The 23780-nt window shown below is 42.6% G+C and overlaps 1 protein-coding gene across 2 annotated transcripts; it reads right to left on the reverse strand.

Moving 5' to 3' along the window:
* Positions 1-2500: 2500 nt before the first annotated feature.
* On the reverse strand, positions 2501-21269 carry nfatc4 (nuclear factor of activated T cells 4). 2 transcript variants are annotated; one of them, XM_061919581.1, is made up of 14 exons: positions 20816-21269; positions 20747-20767; positions 12864-13030; positions 12286-12792; positions 12038-12213; positions 8861-9023; positions 8682-8782; positions 5962-6063; positions 5712-5899; positions 5499-5639; positions 5344-5399; positions 5143-5269; positions 3446-3522; positions 2501-2777 (listed from the first exon to the last, which is right to left on the reverse strand). In XM_061919581.1, the coding sequence occupies exons 1-14, from the start codon at positions 20985-20987 to the stop codon at positions 2775-2777; spliced, it is 2001 nt and encodes a 666-aa protein (XP_061775565.1). In that variant the 5' UTR covers positions 20988-21269; the 3' UTR covers positions 2501-2774. The 2 variants fall into 2 exon arrangements, with proteins under 2 accessions (XP_061775565.1, XP_061775564.1); XM_061919580.1 differs by having other exon boundaries at positions 2854-3522; positions 20816-21264.
* Positions 21270-23780: the final 2511 nt, after the last annotated feature.

Here is a 23780-nt window from a genome sequence, read left to right on the forward strand (position 1 = left end):
TCTTCTTATCCAGTACAAAAACATGTACAGCATAAAATTATGAAAATGAACAAATAAATACGAGATGTGTTCTAATAGCCCTCAGTAATAGTCAGCTAACACAACAACCTTTTATTTATTTAGACGATTCTCTTGAGGTTCATTTACCATTTGTTTTATTGAAATCTAGGCGTCCACTGACAAAAAAAAGGCCCAATGGTCCACACCAAAACTATTAAAAGTAATATTTTCATGGATAAAGAAGCCTAACAAGGTAACCAAGAGATGAGAAACAAATTGGATGATAGATCATTCTTTTAAGTGTATTTTACAGCTGATTTAAGACATGGGTCAAAACCGAGCCGTTAACATAAGACAGGGGTGTCCAAAGTGCGGCCCGCAGCTAATTGTTTACCAGCTCCCCACACATTCTGCAAAAAATCCAAAATGGATTGTATTGCAAAAATAAAAAATAAACATTTTAAAAAAGTGGAATGAGGTGAAGTCTAATGAGAAAAAATTCAATGTTGACACAAAGCTGCCATGCAGGCAGTTTTTTTTTCCTTTTGTCTTTTTCTTTTTTTTCCATTGCTCAAAAAAAAAAAAAAGTACAAAAAAATCTATGTTATAATGAATTATTACTTAAAAATGATCACTTTAAAATGTTTTATGTGGGAAAAATGTTGTGTGGTTGCCATATAAGAATATCAAAGTTTTGACAAAAGAGCATAAAACAAACAAAATAATAGTTCAAACTTAAAATCGACAGATATATCCGAAGTTGATCTTGAAATTTAAGTGTTAAAAGTAAAAAAATAATAAAAATGTATCACTTTATGAGTGGGGAACCATTCAGATCTCAAATATATTTAGTAGGATTTTATTTAACTTTTCACTGTGATTACTCAAAAATATTAAATAATTAAAATCAATGGTGTCCTGCATTATTGATCTTTGAGGGCTTTAATTGCTAAATAAAGGAACTCTCCTGAAGGAATCAATAAAGTACTATCCATCTAAATACTGCATATTTCACTTTTAAAAAACAAAGTTGTCTTTCACAGAAAAGGCATAAAACCTTACTTGTTTGGCTTTATATCAACCTCAAGTTGATATAGAGCAGGGGTCACCAAGGCGGGCACCAGGTCGCCCGTAAGGACCAGATGAGTCGCCCGCTGGCCTCTTCTAAAAATAGCTCAAATAGCAGCACTTACCAGTGAGGTGCCTCTATTTTAAAAATGTTATTTATTTACTAGCAAGCTGGTCTCGCTTTGCTTGACATTTTTAATCCTAAGAGAGACAAAACTCAAATAGAATTTGTTTAAATAAATTCATTTATTTTTTTTACTTTGCTTCTTATAACTTTCAGAAAGACAATTTCAGAACCTTAAAAATGATTTTTGGATTTTCAAACACATATTCCTTTTTAAATTCCTTCCTTTTCTTTCCTGACAATATCAATGTTTAAGTAATTGTTTTTTATTGGAAAGAATAATAAATATATTTTAATTTAATTCTTCATTTTAGCTTCTGTTTTTTTTGACGATTAATATTTGTGAAATATTTCTTCGAACTTATGATTAAAATTCAAAAAAATTATTCTAGCAAATCTAGAAAATCTTTAGAATCAAATGTAAATCTTATTTCAAAGTCTTTTGAATTTCCTTTAAATTTTTTGTTCTGGAAAATCTAGAAGAAATAATGATTTGTCTTTAGAAATATAGCTTGGTCCAATTTGTTATATATTCTAACAAAGTGCAGATTGGATTTTAACCTATTTAAAACATGTCATCAAAATTCTAAAATTAATCTTAATCAGGAAAAATGACTAATGATGTTCCATAAATTATTTTTTAAATTTTTTCAAAAAGATTCGAATTAGCTAGTTTTTCTCCTTTTTTTGTGGGTTGAATTTTGAATTTTAAAGAGTCGAAATTGAAGATAAACTATGTTTCAAAATTAAATTTAAATTTTTTTCCTGTTTTCTCCTATTTTAAACTGCTCAATTAAGTGGTTTTTCATCATTTATTGTATACAAAAAACCTTCCTTAAAAGGAATGACGGACAGAAATACCCATTTTTTTTATATATAATATATAGATTTATTTATTAAAGGTAAAATGAGCAAATTTTGCTATTTCTGGCAATTTATTTAAGTGTGTATCAAACTGGTAGCCCTTCGCAATAATCAGTAGCCAAGAAGTAGCTCTTGCTTTCAAAAAGGTTGCTGACTCCTGATATAGAAGTTTACTCTAAGCATTAAATAAAAAATAATAATAATTTGACTTATTTTTAACATTTTAGTGACTGGGACCCTCTATGCTCCCCAGGAGCACTGAGGATTAAAAAAAAAAAATGTTTTGAAAATGAAAAATATCAAAATGGTCCCCGCCTGCTTTAATTTTTCCGTGTGCGGCCCTCAGTGGAAAAGTTTGGACACCCCTGACATAAGAGATGGTAACAGAAATCGAACACAAGAGGAAGGTTAAATGTTTTTGTGTGAATAAAAACTAGGCAGGAATCAGCTTTGTTTTATAATTTATAATGCAAAAAAGCAACAACATTTGTTTGGCTTTATATAAAAAGTAAATGAAGGCCTCCTTGTACCGATTGGCCAAAATGGCATCAGTGTCCTGCTAATGAAGATACAAGTAGAGTGAAAGTGGAGCAGGAAGTTGTGCTGTAGGACAAGTGCGTTGTGACAGGAAAGTTGCAAAGTGGTGATCAGTGAGGCTCCTGGTGGGACATGTGGGACGTGGCCTGGTAAGACTGCAGGTCCTGCCCGATGTACTCTGTCACTGTGGACCAAACAGAGCAGGAAGTGGAAATAAAAACATCCATTTCGTAAAAAAACATCACTTGGCTTCCACTCACCTTCCTCAAAAGTGATGGGGTTGATGGGGGTGGAGCTACTGGACTCCAGAGGACATCCTTGAATCTTGGCATCCCTCTCGTCCACGAGACCCAAGCCCTGCGCACTCCCAGGGGGGTCCCAGCTCTCGTAATTAGAATAGGGGGCCCAAACTATGTCCTGGTATGGGTTCATGCGGCTAGGAGAGGGGGGGCACAGCTCCGGAGGGAAAATGGAGTACTGCGGGTACGGGGGAGTGGGAAACGGAGGCAGAGGGGACGTGGAGATGGGGCTCCCGGCGGGGAACGGGCTAAGAGAGGTGGAATGGGAAGGGGACGGGGAGGAGGACAGGTAAGGGGAGTCCAACCAGGGGGAAGGTGACGGAGGTTGAGGACCACGCAGGTAGAGAGGGGGGAGGAGCTCAGTAAAACCCAACTCCAGGTTCTCAAAGCCGTCGTGATGCTCGGACATGGCGGGGCCCGACCCACCGGGCTCATCCGCCGTCACATCATTGCCATGATCCTCCTGGTAGGCCAGGCCCGAGCAGGTGGAGGAGTAGGGGGGCAGGTGGAAGCCAAGGCTGCTCTGCTCATCCAACATGGGGGCACTACTCACCTGTTGGTCGCTGTTCATTCTGGACTGACCTCTGTCCTGGGTCTGGGACAACAGGGGCTCCTCCTCCTTCAACATCACTGCACAAGGAAGAAAGATATTGATGGCTCCAAAAAATGTACTCACAGCTTACCACAAAGGAGCAGGAGGACCATGCAGTACAAACCCCGTTTCCATATGAGTTGGGAAAGTGTCTTAGATGTAAATATAAACAGAATACAATGATTTGCAAATCCTTTTCAAGCCATATTCAGTTGAATATGCTACAAAGACATGTTCAAACTCATAAACTTTTTTTTTTTTTTTTTTGCAAATAATCATTAACTTTAGAATTTGATGCCAGCAACACGTGACGAAGAAGTTGGGAAAGGTGGCAATAAATACTGATAAAGTTGAGGAATGCTCATCAAACACTTATTTGGAACATCCAACAGGTGTGCAGGCTAATTGGGAACAGGTGGGTACCATGATTGGCTATAAAAACAGCTTCCCAAAAAATGCTCAGTCTTTCACAAGAAAGGATGGGGCGAGGTACACCCCTTTGTCCACAACTGCGTGAGGAAAGAGTCAAACAGTTTAAGAACAACCTTTCTCAAAGTGCAATTGCAAGAAATTTAGGGATTTCAACATCTACGCTCCACAATATCATCAAAAGGTTCAGAGAATCTGGAGAAATCACTCCACGTAAGCAGCATGGCCGTGACCTTCCATCCCTCAAACAGCACTTTATCAAAAACCGACATCAATCTCTAAAGGATATCACCACATGGGCTCAAGAACACTTCAGAAAACCACTGTCACTAAATACAGTTGGTTGCTACATCAGCAAGTGCAAGTTAAAGCTCTACTATGCAAAGCGAAAGCCATTTATCAACAACATCCAGAAACGCCGCCGGCTTCTCTGGGCCCGAGCTCATCTAAGATGGACTGATGCAAAGTGGAAAAGTGTTCTGTGGTCTGACGAGTCCACATTTCAAATTGTTTTTGGAAATATTCGACATCGTGTCATCCGGACCAAAGGGGAGCGAACCATCCATACTGTTATCGACGCAAAGTGTAAAAGCCAGCATGTGTGATGGTATGGGGGTGCATTAGTGCCCAAGGCATGGGTAACTTACACATCTGTGAAGGCACCATTAATGCTGAAAGGTACATACAGGTTTTGGAGCAACATATGCTGCCATCTGAGCGCTGTCTTTTTCATGGACGCCCCTGCTTATTTCAGGAAGACAATACCAAGCCACATTCAGCACATGTTACAACAGCATGGCTTCGTAGTAAAAGAGTGCGGGTACTTTCCTGGCCCGCCTGCAGTCCAGACCTGTCTCCCATGGAAAATGTGTGGAGCATTATGAAGCGTAAAATACGACAGTGGAGACCCCGGACTGTTGAAGGACTGAAGCTCTACATAAAACAAGAATGGGGAAGAATTCCACTTTCAAAGCTTCAACAATTAGTTTCCTCAGTTCCCAAACGTTTACTGAGTGTTGTTAAAAGAAAAGGTGATGTAACACAGTGGTGAACATGCCCTTTCCCAACTACTTTGGCCCGTGTTGCAGCCATGATGTTCTAAGTTAATTATTATTTGCAAAAGAAAATAAAGTTTGAGTTTGAAAATTAAAAATATTTATATTTACATCCAACACAATTTCCCAGCTCATATGGAATGGGGTGTGTAGATGTGTGAGGTGCATACTAACTGGGGAGATATTTGAAGCAATGACTGCTGCTCCGTTTCCTCTTCCCGTTGGACACGTAAAGATTGACCGCCACTGGGCGACTGACGGTCAGGTCGGCGTAGGGAGGGACTCTCACACGCAGCAAACACTGGATGGACAACAGACCGCTTTGATACAGAAGGACATGAGAACACACAAAAGAAAAAAGTGTACAAAAACTACCTCGTTGCTGTGGTCTCGGTCCACGGCGGCCTCCTGCTCCCAATGAAGTTTGCCATCTGATTGGTCGGAAGAACAGTCAGCATCCGGGCTCGGTTTACCTCGATTTTTCCCGTATTACAACAGCAGAATGGAGATGATCTACAGTGCGCTCTCACCAGTGGATCTCTCCATGAAAACAACCCTGGAGATGGGCATGAAGTTACTTCCACTCAGCAGCAGATCCTCACCACCCTCCACGGAACACGAAGTGAGGCTGACCGACTCGATGACGGGCAACTCCTGCGCTGACCGCTGGGCTGCGGCGGGGAGGAGAGGATAAATCAGTCCGATATGTCGCCTCCATCTAACCTGAAACCTTCGCCGCTCACAACATTCGATGGGCAACGAGGCCACCTGCAGAGCCAGGATGCGACCCGGGGGGGATACCGGGGGCGCCAAAGGTAGATGCGTGCGGAACACCAAGCGGACGCGCGTGTTCTTCCTCCCGACGTCCGTTTCGCCTTTTCTTAGCTCGATGTCCGAGTTCCTCAGCTTGAGAATCCCGGCGCAGTCGATGCTGTGGCGTCCAACGATAGCATCGTCATTGCCGTCTCCCAAACACAACCTCGGTCTACTCACAGTGCGGCCATGTGGTTCTCGGGGTTGAGAGGGATGTCCAGCAGTTTGGTGCCCGCCTGGATGCTCTCCTGACTTGCAGTGCCCACCATTTTCCCGGTCACCCTGAAAAGAGACTGGTGAAGGGCTGACCGAATCCAAAGTGGTTGTGAATTCTGTCACGACCACAATAGGACTCTGGACACAGATGCAGGATTTCTGAAACACTTATTTATTCTGAAACAAAACAGGCTATCAAAACGGATCTAACCTGACCACTAAACTAACAAAAATATTAACAACTAGTGATGGGTCCGGCAACACCGATGCATCGGCGCATGTGTCGAGCTCATAGAGAAGTGGTTCTTAACTTGGGTTTGATCGAACCCTAGGGGTTTGGTGAGTCAGCCTCAGGGGTTCGGCGGAGCCAGTCAAGACCCACCTGACTCATCCATACTTGCCAACCTTGAGACCGGGAGATGGGGGGTGTGGGGGTTGAGGTGGAGGGGGGCGGGCAGGGTTTGGGGATAGTGGGGGTGTATATTGTAGATTCCAGAAGAGTTAGTGCTGCAAGGGATTCTGGGTATTTGTTATGTTATGTTACGGGGCGGATGTTCTCTCCAAATGTGTTTGTCATTCTTGTTTGGTGTGGGTTCAAAGTGCGGTGCGTATTTGTAACAGTGTTAAAGTTGTTTATACGGCCACCCTCAGTGTGACCTGTATGGCTGTTGACCAAGTATGCGTTGCATACACTTATGTGTGTGTAAAAGCCACATAAATGATGTGAATGCGCCGACAAGGCGTTTGTATGGAGGAAAATCGGACGTGATGACAGGTTGTAGAGGACGCTAAAGGAGAATGGTTGCCCCGGGAGATTTTCGGGAGGGGCACTTGAATTCGGGATTCTTCCGGAAAAATCGGGAGCGTTGGCAAGTATGGACTCATCGTGTAAATAAAAACTTCTCCATATCGGCGTATCGTGGATACGGCAACAGCAGAGGTCAGACTGTTTTGCAGGTGTGTCATTTGTTGTGACTTCATGCAAGGTTCATTTTGTACACCATGGAAAAAAACATATAACTTTGTCTTGAATGTGGTCATGCTGTCCAACTCTTTCACCCAAACATTCACTAACTGGTTGTAAGCCTCGAGTGATTTGAAAGCCTTTAACTCTTCCATAGTATAAACACTCTTGGAACAAAGCAGATCGTTTAGAATGTTTATGTATGTTATAGCAGGAAGGCATTTGTGGTCAGCAGTCATTTTACTTTTACAAACTTCGTACGGATCGATACCGATGCATTTTTGGGGGTCACGATTTGATATTATATAGATTTTTTTTTCAATTCAACGCGATTTTTCCGATTGAAAAGGATTGTGTATTCATTCAATACATAGATGTCAGCAGGATCTACCCCAGTCTGCTGACATGCTAGCAGAGTAGTAGATTTTTGTAAAAAGCTTTTATAATTGTAAAGGACAATGTTTTATCAACGGATTGCAATAATGTAAATTTGTTGGAACTATTAAAGGAACCAAAAATATGACTCATTTTATCTTTGTGAAAACATTGGACACAGTGTGTTGTCCAGCTTATGAGATGCCATGCAAGTGTAAGCCACTGTGACACTATTGTTCTTTTTGATTATTTTTATAAATGTCTAATGATGATGTCAGTGAGGGATTTTTAATCACTGCTATGCTAAAATTATAACTAATATTGATACTGTTGTTAATATTCACTACTTTTGGTTTGTTCTGTGTTGTGTTTGTGTCTCCTCTCAATTGCTGTTTATTGCAGTTCTGAGTGTTGCTGGCTCAGCTTTGCTTTTGGAATTGGATTGCATTGTTATGGTATTGTTGTGTATTATGTTGGATTGATAAAAAAAAATGTATCAAAAAAAAATATTTTTTTTTAAAAATGAGTCGGTTCTGAATCGCACAACGTATTCAAATCGATTTTTTCGCACACCCCTAGTATGTGTATATATATATATATATATATATATGTATGCATATATGTAATATACAGTATATAAATGTATATATGTTTATACATGTGTGTGTATATATATATATATATATAGATATATATATATATATGTAGGTGTGGGAAAAAATCACAAGACTACTTCATCTCTACAGATCTGTTTCATGAGGGGTTCCCTCAATCATCAGGAGATTTCCTGATGATTGAGGGAACCCCCCATGAAACAGATCTGTAGAGATGAAGTAGTCTTGTGATTTTTTCCCACACCTACATATTGCGCTCTACCACGGTATCGAGCACTATTCTCCGGATAATCCAATCAAGACATATATATATATATATATATATATATATATATATATATATATATATACATATATATATACATATACATATATATACATATATATATACATATACATATATATATATGTCTTGATTGGATTATCCAGAGAATAGTGCTCGATACCGTGGTAGAGTGCAATATGTAGGTGTGGGGGGAAAAATAAAAAAATCTCCTGATGATTGAGGGAACCCCTCATAAAACAGTTCTGTAGAGATGAAGTAGTCTTGTGATTTTTCCCACGCCTACATATATATATATATATATATATATATATATCTTTTTTCTGGTCATCCGAGTGTCTGGTCGCCTAAGCAGGGAATCCCAGACTTTCCTCTGAGTCACTTCTCTAGGCACAAAGATTTTGGAACCATACATCATTGTAAGAATTTACCAAGCACTTCCCAATACCTGTGTATCTGATAGAAAGGATGTGGCCTGATGGATCGATCATCTGCCGTTCCGACAAAAACCTGCAGGGAAAGCGGTTTCCTCTCGGTGTATCCAGTCAGCTGCAAAGAGTAATTAGTGTGCTATAGTTTCGACATGCTTTTGGTTTGGATTGAACAGGTGCTGTGCCACTATGTCACCTTGATGACGGGATGTCCCGTTGGAATGGCCTTGACAGCTCCCCGGCTGCCCTCGGTCTCGTAGTGCGCCCGGTGGTACGGACGGGGTTGCACCTCAATGCGCAGCTCGTACTGGTCAAACTGGGAGGGGAGGGGCCAGTCGAGTGGCGGCATGGCGTTGGACCTAGACATATTTGGATCCATTGGTGATGCCTGCAGTGTGGTAGTTCACCCAGATCTCAGACCAGTAGGGGGTGGCAAATGACCAGATCTGGAGAGCTGAGTGAAACCAGCTCTACACAGACTACAGATTGTGGTGAAGTATTAAGAAGCCTACAACTTCTAGTTGTGTTTTCCACTCCCATTTGCTTTATGGCAATATACGATATATATCCCAATATTCTTTTCTGTAAAGTAAAAACAAAACAGTCCTAGTTACCTGAGATACCAAAACAATGGCTTATAAAGTCCAATTAATTACTTACTGTAAGTAAGCCTTTGAAAAAAAAGAGTTAGAACTCCATCCATCCATTCATTTTTTCTGCCGCTTGTCCCTTTTGGGGTCTCTGCTTGATTTATTACAGCATTTGGGAAACCTGTAGTTGATTGTTATTATATAAATGTTATATTTTTATCAACATGTGATAGCAGGGAACCTGCCTTTCAAAACTAGGCTGCTACATTACTAATGATTAATGTAACTATAGCTGAAAAAATAGTACAATAGCAAAAGAAAAGACTATTCATCCCTGAACACCATGGAGTTCATGTAGGCTTTATGATGCACTTACATTATTATACCAACTATCAGAGACAGAAACTCTTCATTAAATTTGCAGCTTCAACACAGCTCAATCAAAACAGAAAAAGATCAAGTGAAATAAAATAAAATGCGTTTTTAACTGTAGGGCAATATTGCTTGTCTTTCTCGCAGACAGAGCTTTGCTGTCCGTAACGCACGCATGCACGCCGCACAGTGAGCTAACGTTACACTTATAGCTAATTCGCCTTCACCTGAAGGACTGCGAGCGAGCTGAGCTGCCGCTTGTTTCTAGAACGTCAACGGGCTCATAGTGATGTTACTAGTAGTTGACTGGGAGGTGTTTATGATCATTTGGGGAGAGTCTGCTGCGTTACCTGCTAAAAACACTTTTCTGCTCACTCCACCTGACGTGCGCTCTGAATACGCACTGCTGATTGGCTGTTAGCACTCTGCGTGCAACCAATCAGATGGTTTTGTGGGCGGGACAATGCTGGGTGCTGGACAGACATACTGACAGAGGCAGGCAATGAACTAAGCAGAGCAGCTTGTTAAGACTTTTTTTTTTTTGGGTAAGACTTTAGGCGGCGGCTCTTTGTTAAGGCGGTCGCCTTAACAACAAAGCGGTGTGGGAAATGCTGCTATTTCTGACTGCTTTTTCATTGTCAATCTTATTGATCTTTGTCGTTCTTTTTTTTATCCAATTGATTTGATTGTTTTTGGTTTTGTACAGTGTCCTTAAGGGCCCAGAAATTAAACAGAGTACATTTATTATTAAACTTAAATACCATAGATCCAATATATTTCCCCCAGTAATATCATCAAAATTGACCTGACTGGATGAAGTCCTTGGGCTCAAATACGAGTGTAGCCCTGCAGGGGAGTGTAGCATGCTGGGAATTATCTGTGCATGTGATGGAGAAATGCACAGTGCAGGGTTGAAATTCTGCTGAATTTGCATGAAATCAGGTTGTTTGCGCTAATAATCATGCTGCAACATCCTCACTGCAAAAACTGAAATCTAAGTAAGATGAAATATCTCAAATAAGGCTGATATTTGCCTATTTTCCGTCTGATAAGATAGTTATTCTCACTAAGCAGATTTTATGTTCGAGTGTTTTACTTGTTTCAAGTGTTTTGGTCCTAAATGATGTCAGTAAGATATTACAGCTTGTTGCTGAGATTTGATGAGCTATATTGAGTAAAACATGCTTGAAAGTAGAATATCAACTGTTGCAAAGCTGTGTCATCAACACTCACAAGTAGAAAACTACTTTTTTAAAGTAATACTTTTTTACTTCAAGCATGAAAAAAAAAAATCATGACACCGAGCACATATCATGATGTCAAGATAATGGCACTAGAATTTAATTAATATAAGAATATTTTTCAAAAGATTGAGCATATTTTTTCTACCAAGAAAAGTGCACTTGTTATTAGTGAGAATATACTTATTTTAAGGTATTTTTGGCTTCATTGAGGTTAGCTCATTTTACTTGTTTTGGAAAGTCTTGACAAGCCGAATTTTCTTGTTCTATTGGCAGATAATTTTGCTTAGTTCAAGTAAAATACTCCTCATTTTTATTTATTTTTTTCTTGTTTTTGAACACTGACTTTTTGCAGTGTGTCATGTTGCATTCAATATTTATTCCCATTAATTCCTATACATTCTCATTAATTCCCATGGAAAGTTTTCATCCATTTTCTACCGCTTTGTACCTTTCGGGGCTGAATTTCGGGCGGAAGGTGAGCTACACCCTGGACAAGTCGCCACCTCGTCGCAGGGCCAATACAGATAGACAGACAACATTCACACACTAGGGACCATTTAGTGTTGCCAATCAACCTATCCCCAGGTGCATGTCTTTGGAGGTGGGAGGGGCCTATCCCCAGGTGCATGTCTTTGGAGGGGCCTATCCCCAGGTGCATGTCTTTGGAGGTGGGAGGGGCCTATTCCCAGGTGCATGTCTTTGGAGGTGGGAGGGGCCTATCCCCTTTGGAGGTTGGAGGGGCCTATCCCCAGGTGCATGTCTTTGGAGGTGGGAGGGGCCTATCCCCAGGTGCATGTCTTTGGAGGTGGGAGGGGCCTATCCCCAGGTGCATGTCTTTGGAGGGGGGAGGGGCCTATCCCCAGGCGCATGTCTTTGGAGGTGGGAGGGGCCTATCCCCAGGTGCATGTCTTTGGAGGTGGGAGGGGCCTATCCCCAGGTGCATGTCTTTGGAGGTGGGAGGAAGCCGGAGTACCCAGAGGGAACCCACGCATTCACGGGGAGAACATGCAAACTCCACACAGAAAGATCCCGAGCCCGGGATTGAACTCAGGACTACTCAGGACCTTAGTATTGTGAGGCAGACGCACTAACCCCTGTGACACCGTGCTCAAAAGTTTTTTAACTTTGAATATTCCTGGAATTTTTGCAACCCAAGTGCTGACTTACCTGAAAAGAGGACTGTGAGCGCTGGCCCGTGTTCGACCCCAAGCCAAAGCCGGGGGCACCGAAAGGTAGTCCATACCCATCGTAAGGGGCTCTCTCCTGGTCTGCAGGGTTTCTGGAAGCGGACAAGAGGGGCTGTGACCTGGGTTCTGCTCCCGATCCACCTCCCTTGGAGACAACTGAGTGGGCAAGAAGTTGGATGGAGATGACTTTTACAGGCGGTATTTTTTTAGACGGTGTGTCACAGATACCTGCTCCATAGACGTCTTCCTGGTTTTCTGCGGGATGCTCAGCTCGCAGATGTTGGGTGGAGCTTGTGACGTCAGGCTTAAGTCCGCGCCCTCCGTGGTGCCGCCGTGCGGCTCCTCGGAATAACTGGCCCTTCGCGAGGAGCACGGGGAGGCCAGGGGTGAGTTCCTGCGCTTCTTACCGCTCGGGGAAGTGGGCCTGGAAGACGGCGAAAGGCCGAAATGGAGGGTGGCCTCGTTAAGCTCCTCCTCCTCTGTCAGCAGGGAGTCACAGCTGGATGCCGGGCTGAGCCAGCCGCGGGAGGAGAGGCTGGAGGCAGGGCTAGGGCTGAGCGAGCCGGGGCATCTGTCGCGGTAGGTGAAAGGGTCCAGCAGGGGGAGGTAGAGGCCCTCCCTGTCCCACCTGCCACCGCCATCCATGTCCCAGGAGTTGGAGGGTGGCGGATCGTCCTCGGGGGAGATGGTGGTAATCTGGATGCTGGGACACTCCACCACGCGGGACTCTGAAACCTGACAGTTGCAGGTTACTTAGCGTTTGTTTAAACTTGACTCCAATCTTGGGATGCGTTTCTTCTTCCTACCTGAACAGAGCGTGCCGGCAGGCTCTCGTAGGTTCCACTGAACTCCTTGACTGGCGCTCTCCGGGGGGGCGGGGAATGCATCCCAGCCCTCTGATTGGCCGAAGGCGGGGGGCTGGGGATGTGGATGGAATAACCCGCATGAGTGGCAGCCAGGTGGCGGTTTGTCCCTGCAAGAAATATACATTTACACTTTCAGATGTTAAACCACAAAATGTTCTCCCTCTTGGAAACATTCTTGCATGACAGACCCTCGTTATGTGGCCGTTGAATTTGGTAAACATCATCAACTGGCAAGTATATCCATTTTCATCATCATCATCATCATCATCATTAGCCACGCATTCGTCTAGTAAAAGCTAATTGTTGCCATACCAGCAACTCACTCACTGTTAGCATCTTTGGCAAAGCACAATTCAGTTAAATAAGATGTCAGTCAACATGATATACTTTATTTCCTTGAATTGCTGCAGGGCATATAGTATGTGCCTGCCTGGAATTACTCCATCCATCCCTTTTCTACCGCTTATTCCCTTTGGGATTGCGGGGGCGCTGGTGCATATGTCAGCTACAATTGGGCGCTACCTCATCGCAGGCCTTGAATTACTGCCGGGTCAAACTTGCTTCACAAAATAATTAGTGCATGCTTAGTATTACCGCCGGGTCAAACTTGTGATGTCACGAGTGACACTTCTCCTGTCATCATTTTCAAAATGGAGGAGGCTGATTTCAATACCAATAATTTGAAAATCGCATAAAGGGAAGAAGATTAAGAGCTATTCAGTAGGATTTAAGGTCCAAGTTTACATCACACTCAATTTTTTACTGCTAAGTGCAGGAGTGAGAAGAGTTTTTAAATAATTAGCGCATGCTTACTTTTACTGCATGCCTTTGGTAAGTGCCAGAGTGAGAAGAGTTTTAAAATAATTAGCTCATGCTTACTTTTACCGCATGCCTTTGGTAAGCGCAGGAGTGAGAAGAGGTTTTAAATGAATAATTCAAGGAAATACGGTAATTCAAACAGAATGTTAAACAGTAAACTAACCAGCTAGTTGTGGGTTTATTTTCTGATCATATAGTTTGACCAAAAAGATTATTTATTATTTATAACATCCTATTCTACGCCCAACATTTTGTAAAAGGAATATATTATTTATTTCTGTTTTGTTTTGGGAAATAAGGAATTCAGGGACTATATACAACTCTCTGTTAGCATAGCTTAGCATAAATCTAGAACCATACTAATGTGACAAACAGCTGTAGCTAAAGACGGATTAAGATGGATGGATGGATAAATAATCTTTGTCTCAATAAAAAAAGGGGAAAAAAAGAAAAAGAAAAGGGTCCTTTGTACCGATGCTGCCGTTTCAGGTGGCTGGTGAGGTTTAATGTGTTGACGCGTAATGGTTTGGTTGTTTTTCTTCCTGGTGAAATGTTTGCAGAATTTGGTGCAAATAGCACATGGAATGTCTTCCTCTGAAACAGTGAGGAAGTCCAAAACGATCTCAGGGGAATTTTACAACATGATTAGGAGAAAAGGAGCGCTTGGTTTGCTCACCCCACCTCATTTGAGCCATGTTTTAATCAGTCGGAATTGAAGCTTGCAGAGGGAGGTGTGGCCAGCGCGCCTGCAGGAGCAAAGGTCACCGCCTCTGTCTATGGTGTTAAGGACGAGCACCATCGGGTGGGGGTGACGGCGAGAGACAGGTGATTAGATTTGCCAGGTGGTACGTCTTAATCTAATCATCTGTTGTCTTTAACGGTGAGCGGCCGAGAGCGGGGGGGGAGAGAGAGGATACGGACGTGACTGAAAAGTCAGGTTCTTGTTCAAAACTACACTCTTGGCTTCCAGTGGAACTGCCAGGAAGCAACTTCCACAGAGCTATTTTTTCATGTCAACTCATGAATCTGTGTTATCTCCTAATTCCTCAAATTAGCATAATAATTATCTGTGTCACACAAAGCTGACATGCATATTTTTAATCAGTTTATTGTATTGGCTTTGAAAATGAAATATTTTTGTGTATCACTATGCTGAAAGTGTGCCAACGTGTGACAAAAGCTGTTGCTCAACCTTCTTAGCCTCCTTTAACTTCTCCTTTGGCTGCAGGCTGGTTTGAAGATGTGCAAACATTTAACAGGAGCTCTTGTTTAGTGGCAAATAGCTAAATAGTAGCTAACATCCCCAAAACTGCACGGCTTATGTCACACTTGATTATATCAGACCATTGGAAAGGTCCCAGAATTATGAGGCGGTTTTCATATGTAGATTTTAGAGTAGTTCATATTCCATAATTCCACAGTCACATGGAAGTAATTTACTTAAACAACCTCTTTTTTTGGGCCTGCTCATTTCCCCGAAACAACAAACTTTTACACAAACGTTCTAACCACATCACTCTAGTCTCGTACATTTCTGCAAGCTAACTATCTTCCGCTAATGACTTGAAATGATTGGTCCTCTCCTTTTTATGCGCTCATCGAGCGTTCCAACCAAAAGAGTTTGGTGTTGACTTCCGCTGACGTGGACGCTCAACAAAAACTCAATGAAAAGCCGAGGTGGAAAAAGAAAGAAACCTTCAAAATGTTTCCTGGCAACAAAACATTTCCAAGTCATTAAAGCTGCAGTGCTGCATTTCTTTTAAACAGGAAGTGTGTTTTTCAAGCCCAATTTGAAGTAACTCCTGCAGCCACGTGAAAATGTCCATGTTTAAGAAGTCTTATAATGCAGAAAGTTCCAGAAATTCACATCAAAGAGGAGTTCATTAGTGTCTCATTAACTCTGTTCTCCACTAATCTACATCATCCATTCCAAGATGACTTCTAAACTAGTTTTCATATGAAATGATGGAAATAGTAATTATCTGTTCCAGGGTGAAATTGTAACAATCATTAAACAGGAGGGTTGGCAAGTATGCATCACACCTGACTTATTTGGACTTTCTTGCTATTTTCCTGTGTGAGGTTGTTTTAGTTCTTGTCTTGAGCTCCTATTTTGGCGACTTATCCTGTTTTGTTGGTATTTTCCCCTAGCAGGTTCATGTCTTCCTTGAGCGCTATTTCCTGCACCTGCTTTGTTTTAGCAATCAAGAATATTTCAGTGGTTGCTATCTTTCTTTGTGGACGCCATCTTTGATCAACACGCTGGGAGTTTTTGCTGTCGTCCAGCATTCTGTTTTTGTTTACTTTGTAGCCAGTTCAGCCTTAGTTTTGTTCCCAAAGCTTCATTGCTTTTTCTGAGGAGGACTAGTTTTGGTTTTAGCATTTGATAACTTTTCACCTACACCAGGGGTCGGCAACCCAAAATGTTGAAAGAGCCATATTGGACCAAAAATACAAAAACAGATCTGTCTGGAGCTGCAAACAATTAAAAGCCATATTACATACAGATATTATGTCATGAGATATAAATTGAATTAAGAGGACTTAAAGAAAACTGAATGAGTTCAAATATAGCTACAAATGAGGAATACTGATGCAATATGTACATATAGCTAGCCTAAATAGCATGTTAGCATCAATTAGCTTGCAGTGAGCAAATATGTCTGATTAGCACTCCACACAAGTCAATAACATCAACAAAACTCACCTTTGTGCATTTATGCACAACATTAAAAGTTTGGTGGACAAAATGAAACAAACCACGGTGAGTTCAAGGACCACCAAAATTAGTAGGACAAAATGGCGCTCGCCAAATACTGGAATCAGTGAAGCATGTTTAATATAAACAGTGTGCTTTATAACAATTAGGGAGGTTTGTGTCATGTTTGTCCTCCTACAGAAACCATATTAAAACAAAAAATATGTTTTTTCCCCTCATCATTTCCATTTTTCATATATTTTTGAAAAAGTTCCAGAGAGCCACTAGGGCGGCGCTAAAGAGCCGCATGCCGGTTTCCGACCCCTGACCTAAACGCTGCCTCCCGCATATTGTGATCACGACAAAGCATGTTGGACATCTACAGAGCAATTATCTACCTGCTGCCACCTACTGACATGAAAGAGTATTACACGGTTAGACAGCACCGACACTCAAGTATCTACCTGCTGCCACCTACTGACATGAAAGAGTATTACATGGTTAGACAGCACCGACACTCAACAACAATTATCTACCTGCTGCCACCTACTGACATGAAAGAGTATTACATGGTTAGACAGCACCGACACTCAACAACAATTATCTACCTGCTGCCACCTACTGACATGGAAGAGTATTACACGGTTAGACAGCACCGACACTCAACAACAATTATCTACCTGCTGCCACCTACTGACATGAAAGAGTATTACATGGTTAGACAGCACCGACACTCAACAACAATTATCTACCTGCTGCCACCTACTGACATGAAAGAGTATTACATGGTTAGACAGCACCGACACTCAACAACAATTATCTACCTGCTGCCACCTACTGACATGGAAGAGTAATACATGGTTAGACAGCACCGACACTCAACAATTATCTACCTGCTGCCACCTACTGACATGGAAGATTATTACACGGTTAGACAGCACCGACACTCAACAACAATTATCTACCTGCTGCCACCTACTGACATGAAAGAGTATTTCATGGTTAGACAGTACCGACACTCAACAACAATTATCTACCTGCTGCCACCTACTGACATGGAAGAGTATTACACGGTTAGACAGCACCGACACTCAACAACAATTATCTACCTGCTGCCACTTGCTGACATGAAAGAGTATTACACGGTTAGACAGCACCGACACTCAACAATTATCTACCTGCTGCCACCTACTGACATGAAAGAGTATTACACGGTTAGACAGCACCGACACTCAACAACAATTATCTACCTGCTGCCACCTACTGACATGAAAGAGTATTACACGGTTAGACAGCACCGACACTCAACAACAATTATCTACCTGCTGCCACCTACTGACATGGAAGAGTATTACACGGTTAGACAGCACCGACACTCAACAACAATTATCTACCTGCTGCCACCTACTGACATGAAAGAGTATTACATGGTTAGACAGCACCGACACTCAACAACAATTATCTACCTGCTGCCACCTACTGACATGAAAGAGTATTACACGGTTAGACAGCACCGACACTCAACAACAATTATCTACCTGCTGCCACCTACTGACATGGAAGAGTATTACATGGTTAGACAGCACAGACACTCAACAATTATCTACCTGCTGCCACCTACTGACATGAAAGAGTATTACATGGTTAGACAGCACCGACACTCAACAAGTATCTACCTGCTGCCACCTACTGACATGAAAGAGTATTACATGGTTAGACAGCACCGACACTCAACAACAATTATCTACCTGCTGCCACCTACTGACATGAAAGAGTATTACACGGTTAGACAGCACCGACACTCAACAGCAATTATCTACCTGCTGCCACCTACTTACATGAAAGAGTATTACACGGTTAGACAGCACCGACACTCAACAACAATTATCTACCTGCTGCCACCTACTGACATGAAAGAGTATTACACGGTTAGACAGCACCGACACTCAACAACAATTATCTACCTGCTGCCACCTACTGACATGAAAGAGTATTACACGGTTAGACAGCACCGACACTCAACAATTATCTACCTGCTGCCACCTACTGACATGAAAGAGTATTACATGGTTAGACAGCACCGACACTCAACAACAATTATCTACCTGCTGCCACCTACTGACATGAAAGAGTATTACACGGTTAGACAGCACCGACACTCAACAACAATTATCTACCTGCTGCCACCTACTGACATGAAAGAGTATTACATGGTTAGACAGCACCGACACTCAACAACAATTATCTACCTGCTGCCACCTACTGACATGAAAGAGTATTACACGGTTAGACAGCACCGACACTCAACAACAATTATCTACCTGCTGCCACCTACTGACATGAAAGAGTATTACACGGTTAGACAGCACCGACACTCAACAACAACACATTATTTGCAGACTATAATTACTTCCATCCATCCAACCATTTTCTACCGCTTGTCCCGTTTGGGTCACGGTGGTGCTGGAGCCTATCTTAGCTGCATTTGGGCGGAAGGCGTCGTACACCCTGGACAAGTCTCCATCTCATCGCAGAGCCAACACAGATAGACAACATTCACACTCACATTCATTACTTGTTTACAAAAAATATTTTTACCCCAAATAGGGGAAATGACATCATCTCCCACGGCACACCAGACTGTACCTCACGGCAGACCAGTGTGCTGCGGCACAGTGGTTGAAAAACACTAGTAGAGCAGTGGTTCTCAAATGGGGTACTTGAAGGTATGCCAAGGGGTACAGGAGATTTTTGTAAACTATTCTAAAAATAGCAACAATTCAAAAATCCTTTATAAATATATTTATTGAATAATGCTTCAACAAAATATGAATGTAAGTTCATAAAGTGTGAAAAGAAATGCAACAATGCAATATTCAGTGTTGACAGCTAGATTTTTTGTGGACATGTTCCATAAATATTGATGTTAAAGATTTATTTTTTTGTGAAGAAATGTTTAATAAATCAGAAAGTGATGACATAGTGCTGTATTTTACTTCTTTATCTCTTTGTTTTCAACCCAAAATACTTTGCTGTGATTAGGGGGTACTTGAATTAAAAACATGTTGACAGGGGGTACATCACTGAAAAAAGGTGGAGAACCACTGCACTACAACTGTGGTTCTCAACCTTTTTTAATTCATGTACCCCCTGTCAACATGTTTTTAATTCAAGTACCCCCTAATCACAGCAAAGCAATTGGTTGAATAAAAGATATAAAGAAGTGAAAAATAGCACTATGTCATCACTTTCCATCCATCCATTTCTACCGCTTATTCTCTTTGGGGTGACAGGGGGCGCTGGCGCCTATCTCAGCTACAATCGGGCGGAAGGCGGGTACACCCTGGACAAGTCGCCACCTCATTGCATGGCTATTAAATTGTATAACAGTGCAAAATATTGCTCATTTGTAGTGGTCTTTCTTCAACTATTTGGAAAAAAAGATATAAAAATAACTAGAAACGTGTTGGAAAATAAACAAGTGATTGAATGATAAATGCAGATTTCTCCACATAGAAGTAATCATCAAGTTAAAGTGCCCTCTTTGGGGATTGTAATAGAGATCCATCTGGATTCATCAACTTACTTCTAAACCTTTCTTCACAAAAAAAGAAATCTTTAACATCAATATTTATGGAACATGTCCACAAAAAATCTAGCTGTCAACACTGAATATTGCATTGTTGTATTTCTTTTCACACTTTATCAACTTACATTCATATTTTGTTGAAGTATTATTCAATAAATATATTTATAAAGGATTTTTGAATTGTTGCTATTTTTAGAATATTAAAAAAACAATCTCAGGTCCCCCTTGACATACCTTCAAGTACCCCATTTGAGAACCACTGTTGTAGATGTGATGTACAACACAAGACTAATCGTGAAGAGATCCTTAGTTTTCTGGAAATGTGTCTCCCCCAAAACAACTTAGTCGAACACACAAGTCATGCATCTATCCATCCATTTTTCTACCGCTTGTCCCTTTTGAACGGCTAAAGCCACCAACAAGATGTAGTTTTGAGGCCACAAAGAGGCTAGGAGCGGCCCTGGCGGTGCACAGTGTCAGTTTGTGTGTTTGTTCCGCAGAGCTTCTACTTCCTCCCAGATGGCAGCTCTTAAGTCTCACGCACGTCTCATTACTAACACGCTGCTTCTCATGCAGCACGCACGCACACGCACGCGCACACATGCTGACATGCATGCATGTTCACACGCATGCGCACACATGCATGTCAGAGCACCCTAGGGGGGTCATAGAGGGACACATCTTTCACACGCTATGCGAGAAATGTTCCAGACTGACCTGGACCACCTCCACCTCCGCCTCCACCTCCACCTCCGCCTCCACCTCCACCTCCACCTCCGCCTCCACCTCCACCTCCGCCGTCAGCGGCCTCCACCTCTCTTCTCTCCCGGCCGACGGCGCTGTCCTCCGGCATGGAAGTGGGCGACGTCCCGCGGGCGTGCCTGGGTGTTTCGTCCTCGAAGATCAAGTTGAAGTCCAAGTCGTCCTCCTGCCAGCCTGAGCCCGGCGCGGCCCCCATCGGCGAGGAGGACGTCCAAGAAGTCCCGAAGAACTTGTTTTTTCTGGAACTTGCAAAGTGTCTTTCTGCTGAAGTTGGTCTTCTACTTGCAACGTGACGGCTGCTGGCTTGTGTCCGCCACCTTCATCCTCCCTCCAGCGTCATCCCCACGCAAGAGAGAGGAAGAGGAGGGAGAAGAAAAAGTTGATGAAATATTTTGTCGTCTTTTACCCTTAATTGCCTGCTTTTGTCTGTGCGGCTGACTTCCTCATTGGCCCGGCCGCCTGTCAATCACCGCCACGTCCCGCCCCCTTAGCCCCCTTCCCTCAAGTGTCCCTCCTTCTTCCTCCTCAACTCATCAACTTTCTCACAGTCCTGACCACTGAAACCACGCAAGAAGTCCAGACGCGGTCCATACCTGACGAGAAGTGGCTGCAATGTGGCAGAGTGACCACCAGGGCGTGAAGAGGACCTTTGAGGTATTTCCCGCGGTCCCTGAACGCATCACCCTGTTTTGGCCGCCATTCCTCCTTCACGCCCCCTTCCTCCCTTTTTATGAGTCCCCTGCTTTCCTCTCAGCCAAAGATCTGTTTCTCCTTATCCTCTGCAGTCTGTCTCCGTCAGAAGACCTCCAACTTAAATAAACACCCCGTCTTTGTCCCGCCGTCCTCATCAAAATCACCTCAAAGTCCGATGACATGTTTTAAAAAGCACGCCTTACTTTAGCCCGGCCGTTAAAACCCAACAGGGTTCTTGATTCAGCACAGTTTGGAAAAAGATCATCTGGTACAAGACCTGCGATGAGGTGGCGACTTGTCCAGGGTGTACCTCGCCTTCCGCCCGATTGTAGCTGAGATAGGCACCAGCGCCCCCCGCCACCCCAAAGGGAATAAGCGGTAGAAAATGAATGGATGGCTCTGGTACAAGCAAAACAAAACAAAAACCTACTTATCTGATCTGACCTTTGACCTGGGTTGGATGTGATTCAATGTCAAGAGTTTTCTTGCACTGACGTAAAGCCGATTGTACGATTTGCTAAATTTGAAGAAAACAAAGAACGTGACTTTGACCGCAGACATTTTGGCGCCATAGAAACTAATAGAAATGTTTGTCAAAATCAGCAGAGTTCTGGCCAGCACAGAACAAACATCTCAGAGATGAGCATCTCCTGCAGGAATTGGACCCCCGGTTGCCTCGCTTGTGTCATGACTAGGACCAGGGCCTTGAAAAGGGGGGCAAAGGAGACAGATTCTAGGGGCCCATGATGGAGGGGCCCCTAATGATGATGAAATGATATGAAATCATGTGTTGGGGGCCCTGGAAAGTTTATTTTCATGGGGCCCAAAATCCCTAGCGGCGCCCCTGACTCTGACGAAGGTGTGCTTTGTTTTCCCGTGGTGCAAAACAACTGGCGTGGAGATAATGACATCTTTGGATTTTAACTCAAAGTACAAACAAAACAAAGGACTTCATTGTAAACATTTCTTCACAAAAAAAGAAATCTTTAACGTTAATATTTATGGAACATGTCCACAAAAAATCTAGCTGTCAACACTGAATACTGCATTGTTGTATTTCTTTTCACACTTTATGAACTTACATTCATATTTTGTTGAAGATTCACGGTGGCAGAGGGGTTAGTGCGTCTGCCTCACAATACGAAGTTCCTGCAGTCCCGGGTTCAAATCCAGGCTCGGGATCTTTCTGTGTGGAGTTTGCATGTTCTCCCCGTGAATGCGTGGGTTCCCTCCGGGTACTTCGGCTTCCTCCCACTTCCAAAGACATGCACCTGGGGATAGGTTGATTGGCAACACTAAATTGGCCCTAGTGTGTGAATGTGAGTGTGAATGTTGTCTGTCTGTCTGTGTCGGCCCGGCGATGAGGTGGCGACTTGTCCAGGGTGTACCCCGCCTTCCGCCCGATTGAAGCTGAGATAGGCGCCAGCGCCCCCCGCGACCCCGTAAGGGACAAGCGGTAGAAAATGGATGGATGGATGGATTATATATTTATGAAAGATTTTTGAATTGTGTCTATTTTTAGAATATTAAAAAACAATTCTGCGTACTATACCTTCAAGTACCCCCATGGGTACAAGTATCCCCAATTGAGAACCATTGTTTCAGGGCGCGATCGAACCCAGTTTCAGAAACACTGTCAAACACTATTGACGTTATTGAAGATGCCTGAGCAAATGACCAAGATTGGAATCGCGTGGCAGGGCATTAATTTAATTGCCACTATATAATCAATCTTTCTTGCTCACGGTGCACATAAATCACAACCAAGACAGAAAGTGTACACACATGTAGCGCAGAACACATAACCTTCTCACTGAACTATGTATACCTCATAAAAATGGTTTAAACAGCATATTCCATTTAGAATGACATTGATTTACAATCCACTACAAAGCATGATGGGTAATATGCAAGACAGCGTCTTCACACGTGACCATGTGTGCAGCATTTTAGCTTGCTGGATATTTCTGACAGAGTCCACAACTTTGAGGAGCTCACAGACAAAAACAAGGTAGGAGTCCAACTTTCACCCACTAGCACCCAATGTTGTTTTGTTTCTACTTCATGTTGTATTTGTTTATACTTCATAGTGACGTCAGGGTGGTGCGTGTTGGCCTTGTTAATAATGACGTCAGGTGTTCGGTGTCAGTCTGTTAGCAATATAGCTAACTTTAATTGACTTTAATTGATGCAAAGAAGAGTGTCTCTGATCATTTCCACATCATGTTACTAATCCTCCATTTGACACTATCAAATCTCTGCTTTGGGGCAAAAAAAAGTCTTGTTGTTAGTGTAT

This window comes from Nerophis ophidion, linkage group LG14, assembly GCF_033978795.1.
Source record: "Nerophis ophidion isolate RoL-2023_Sa linkage group LG14, RoL_Noph_v1.0, whole genome shotgun sequence".
Lineage (NCBI taxonomy): Eukaryota > Metazoa > Chordata > Actinopteri > Syngnathiformes > Syngnathidae > Nerophis > Nerophis ophidion.

Bases quoted from the DNA above. Each gene is read 5' to 3' on its own strand.
- nfatc4 (XM_061919580.1), bottom strand. From the start codon at position 20,987: ATGGGGGCCGCGCCGGGCTCAGGCTGGCAGGAGGACGACTTGGACTTC. The intron at 8,783-8,860 runs GTGACATAGTGG...TACTCTTTGCAG, and splicing joins CGGGACATCCCGTCATCAAG to CTGACTGGATACACCGAGAG. The intron at 5,640-5,711 runs GTGAGCGGCGAA...TCCCCGCCGCAG, and splicing joins CTCGTTGCCCATCGAATGTT to CCCAGCGGTCAGCGCAGGAG.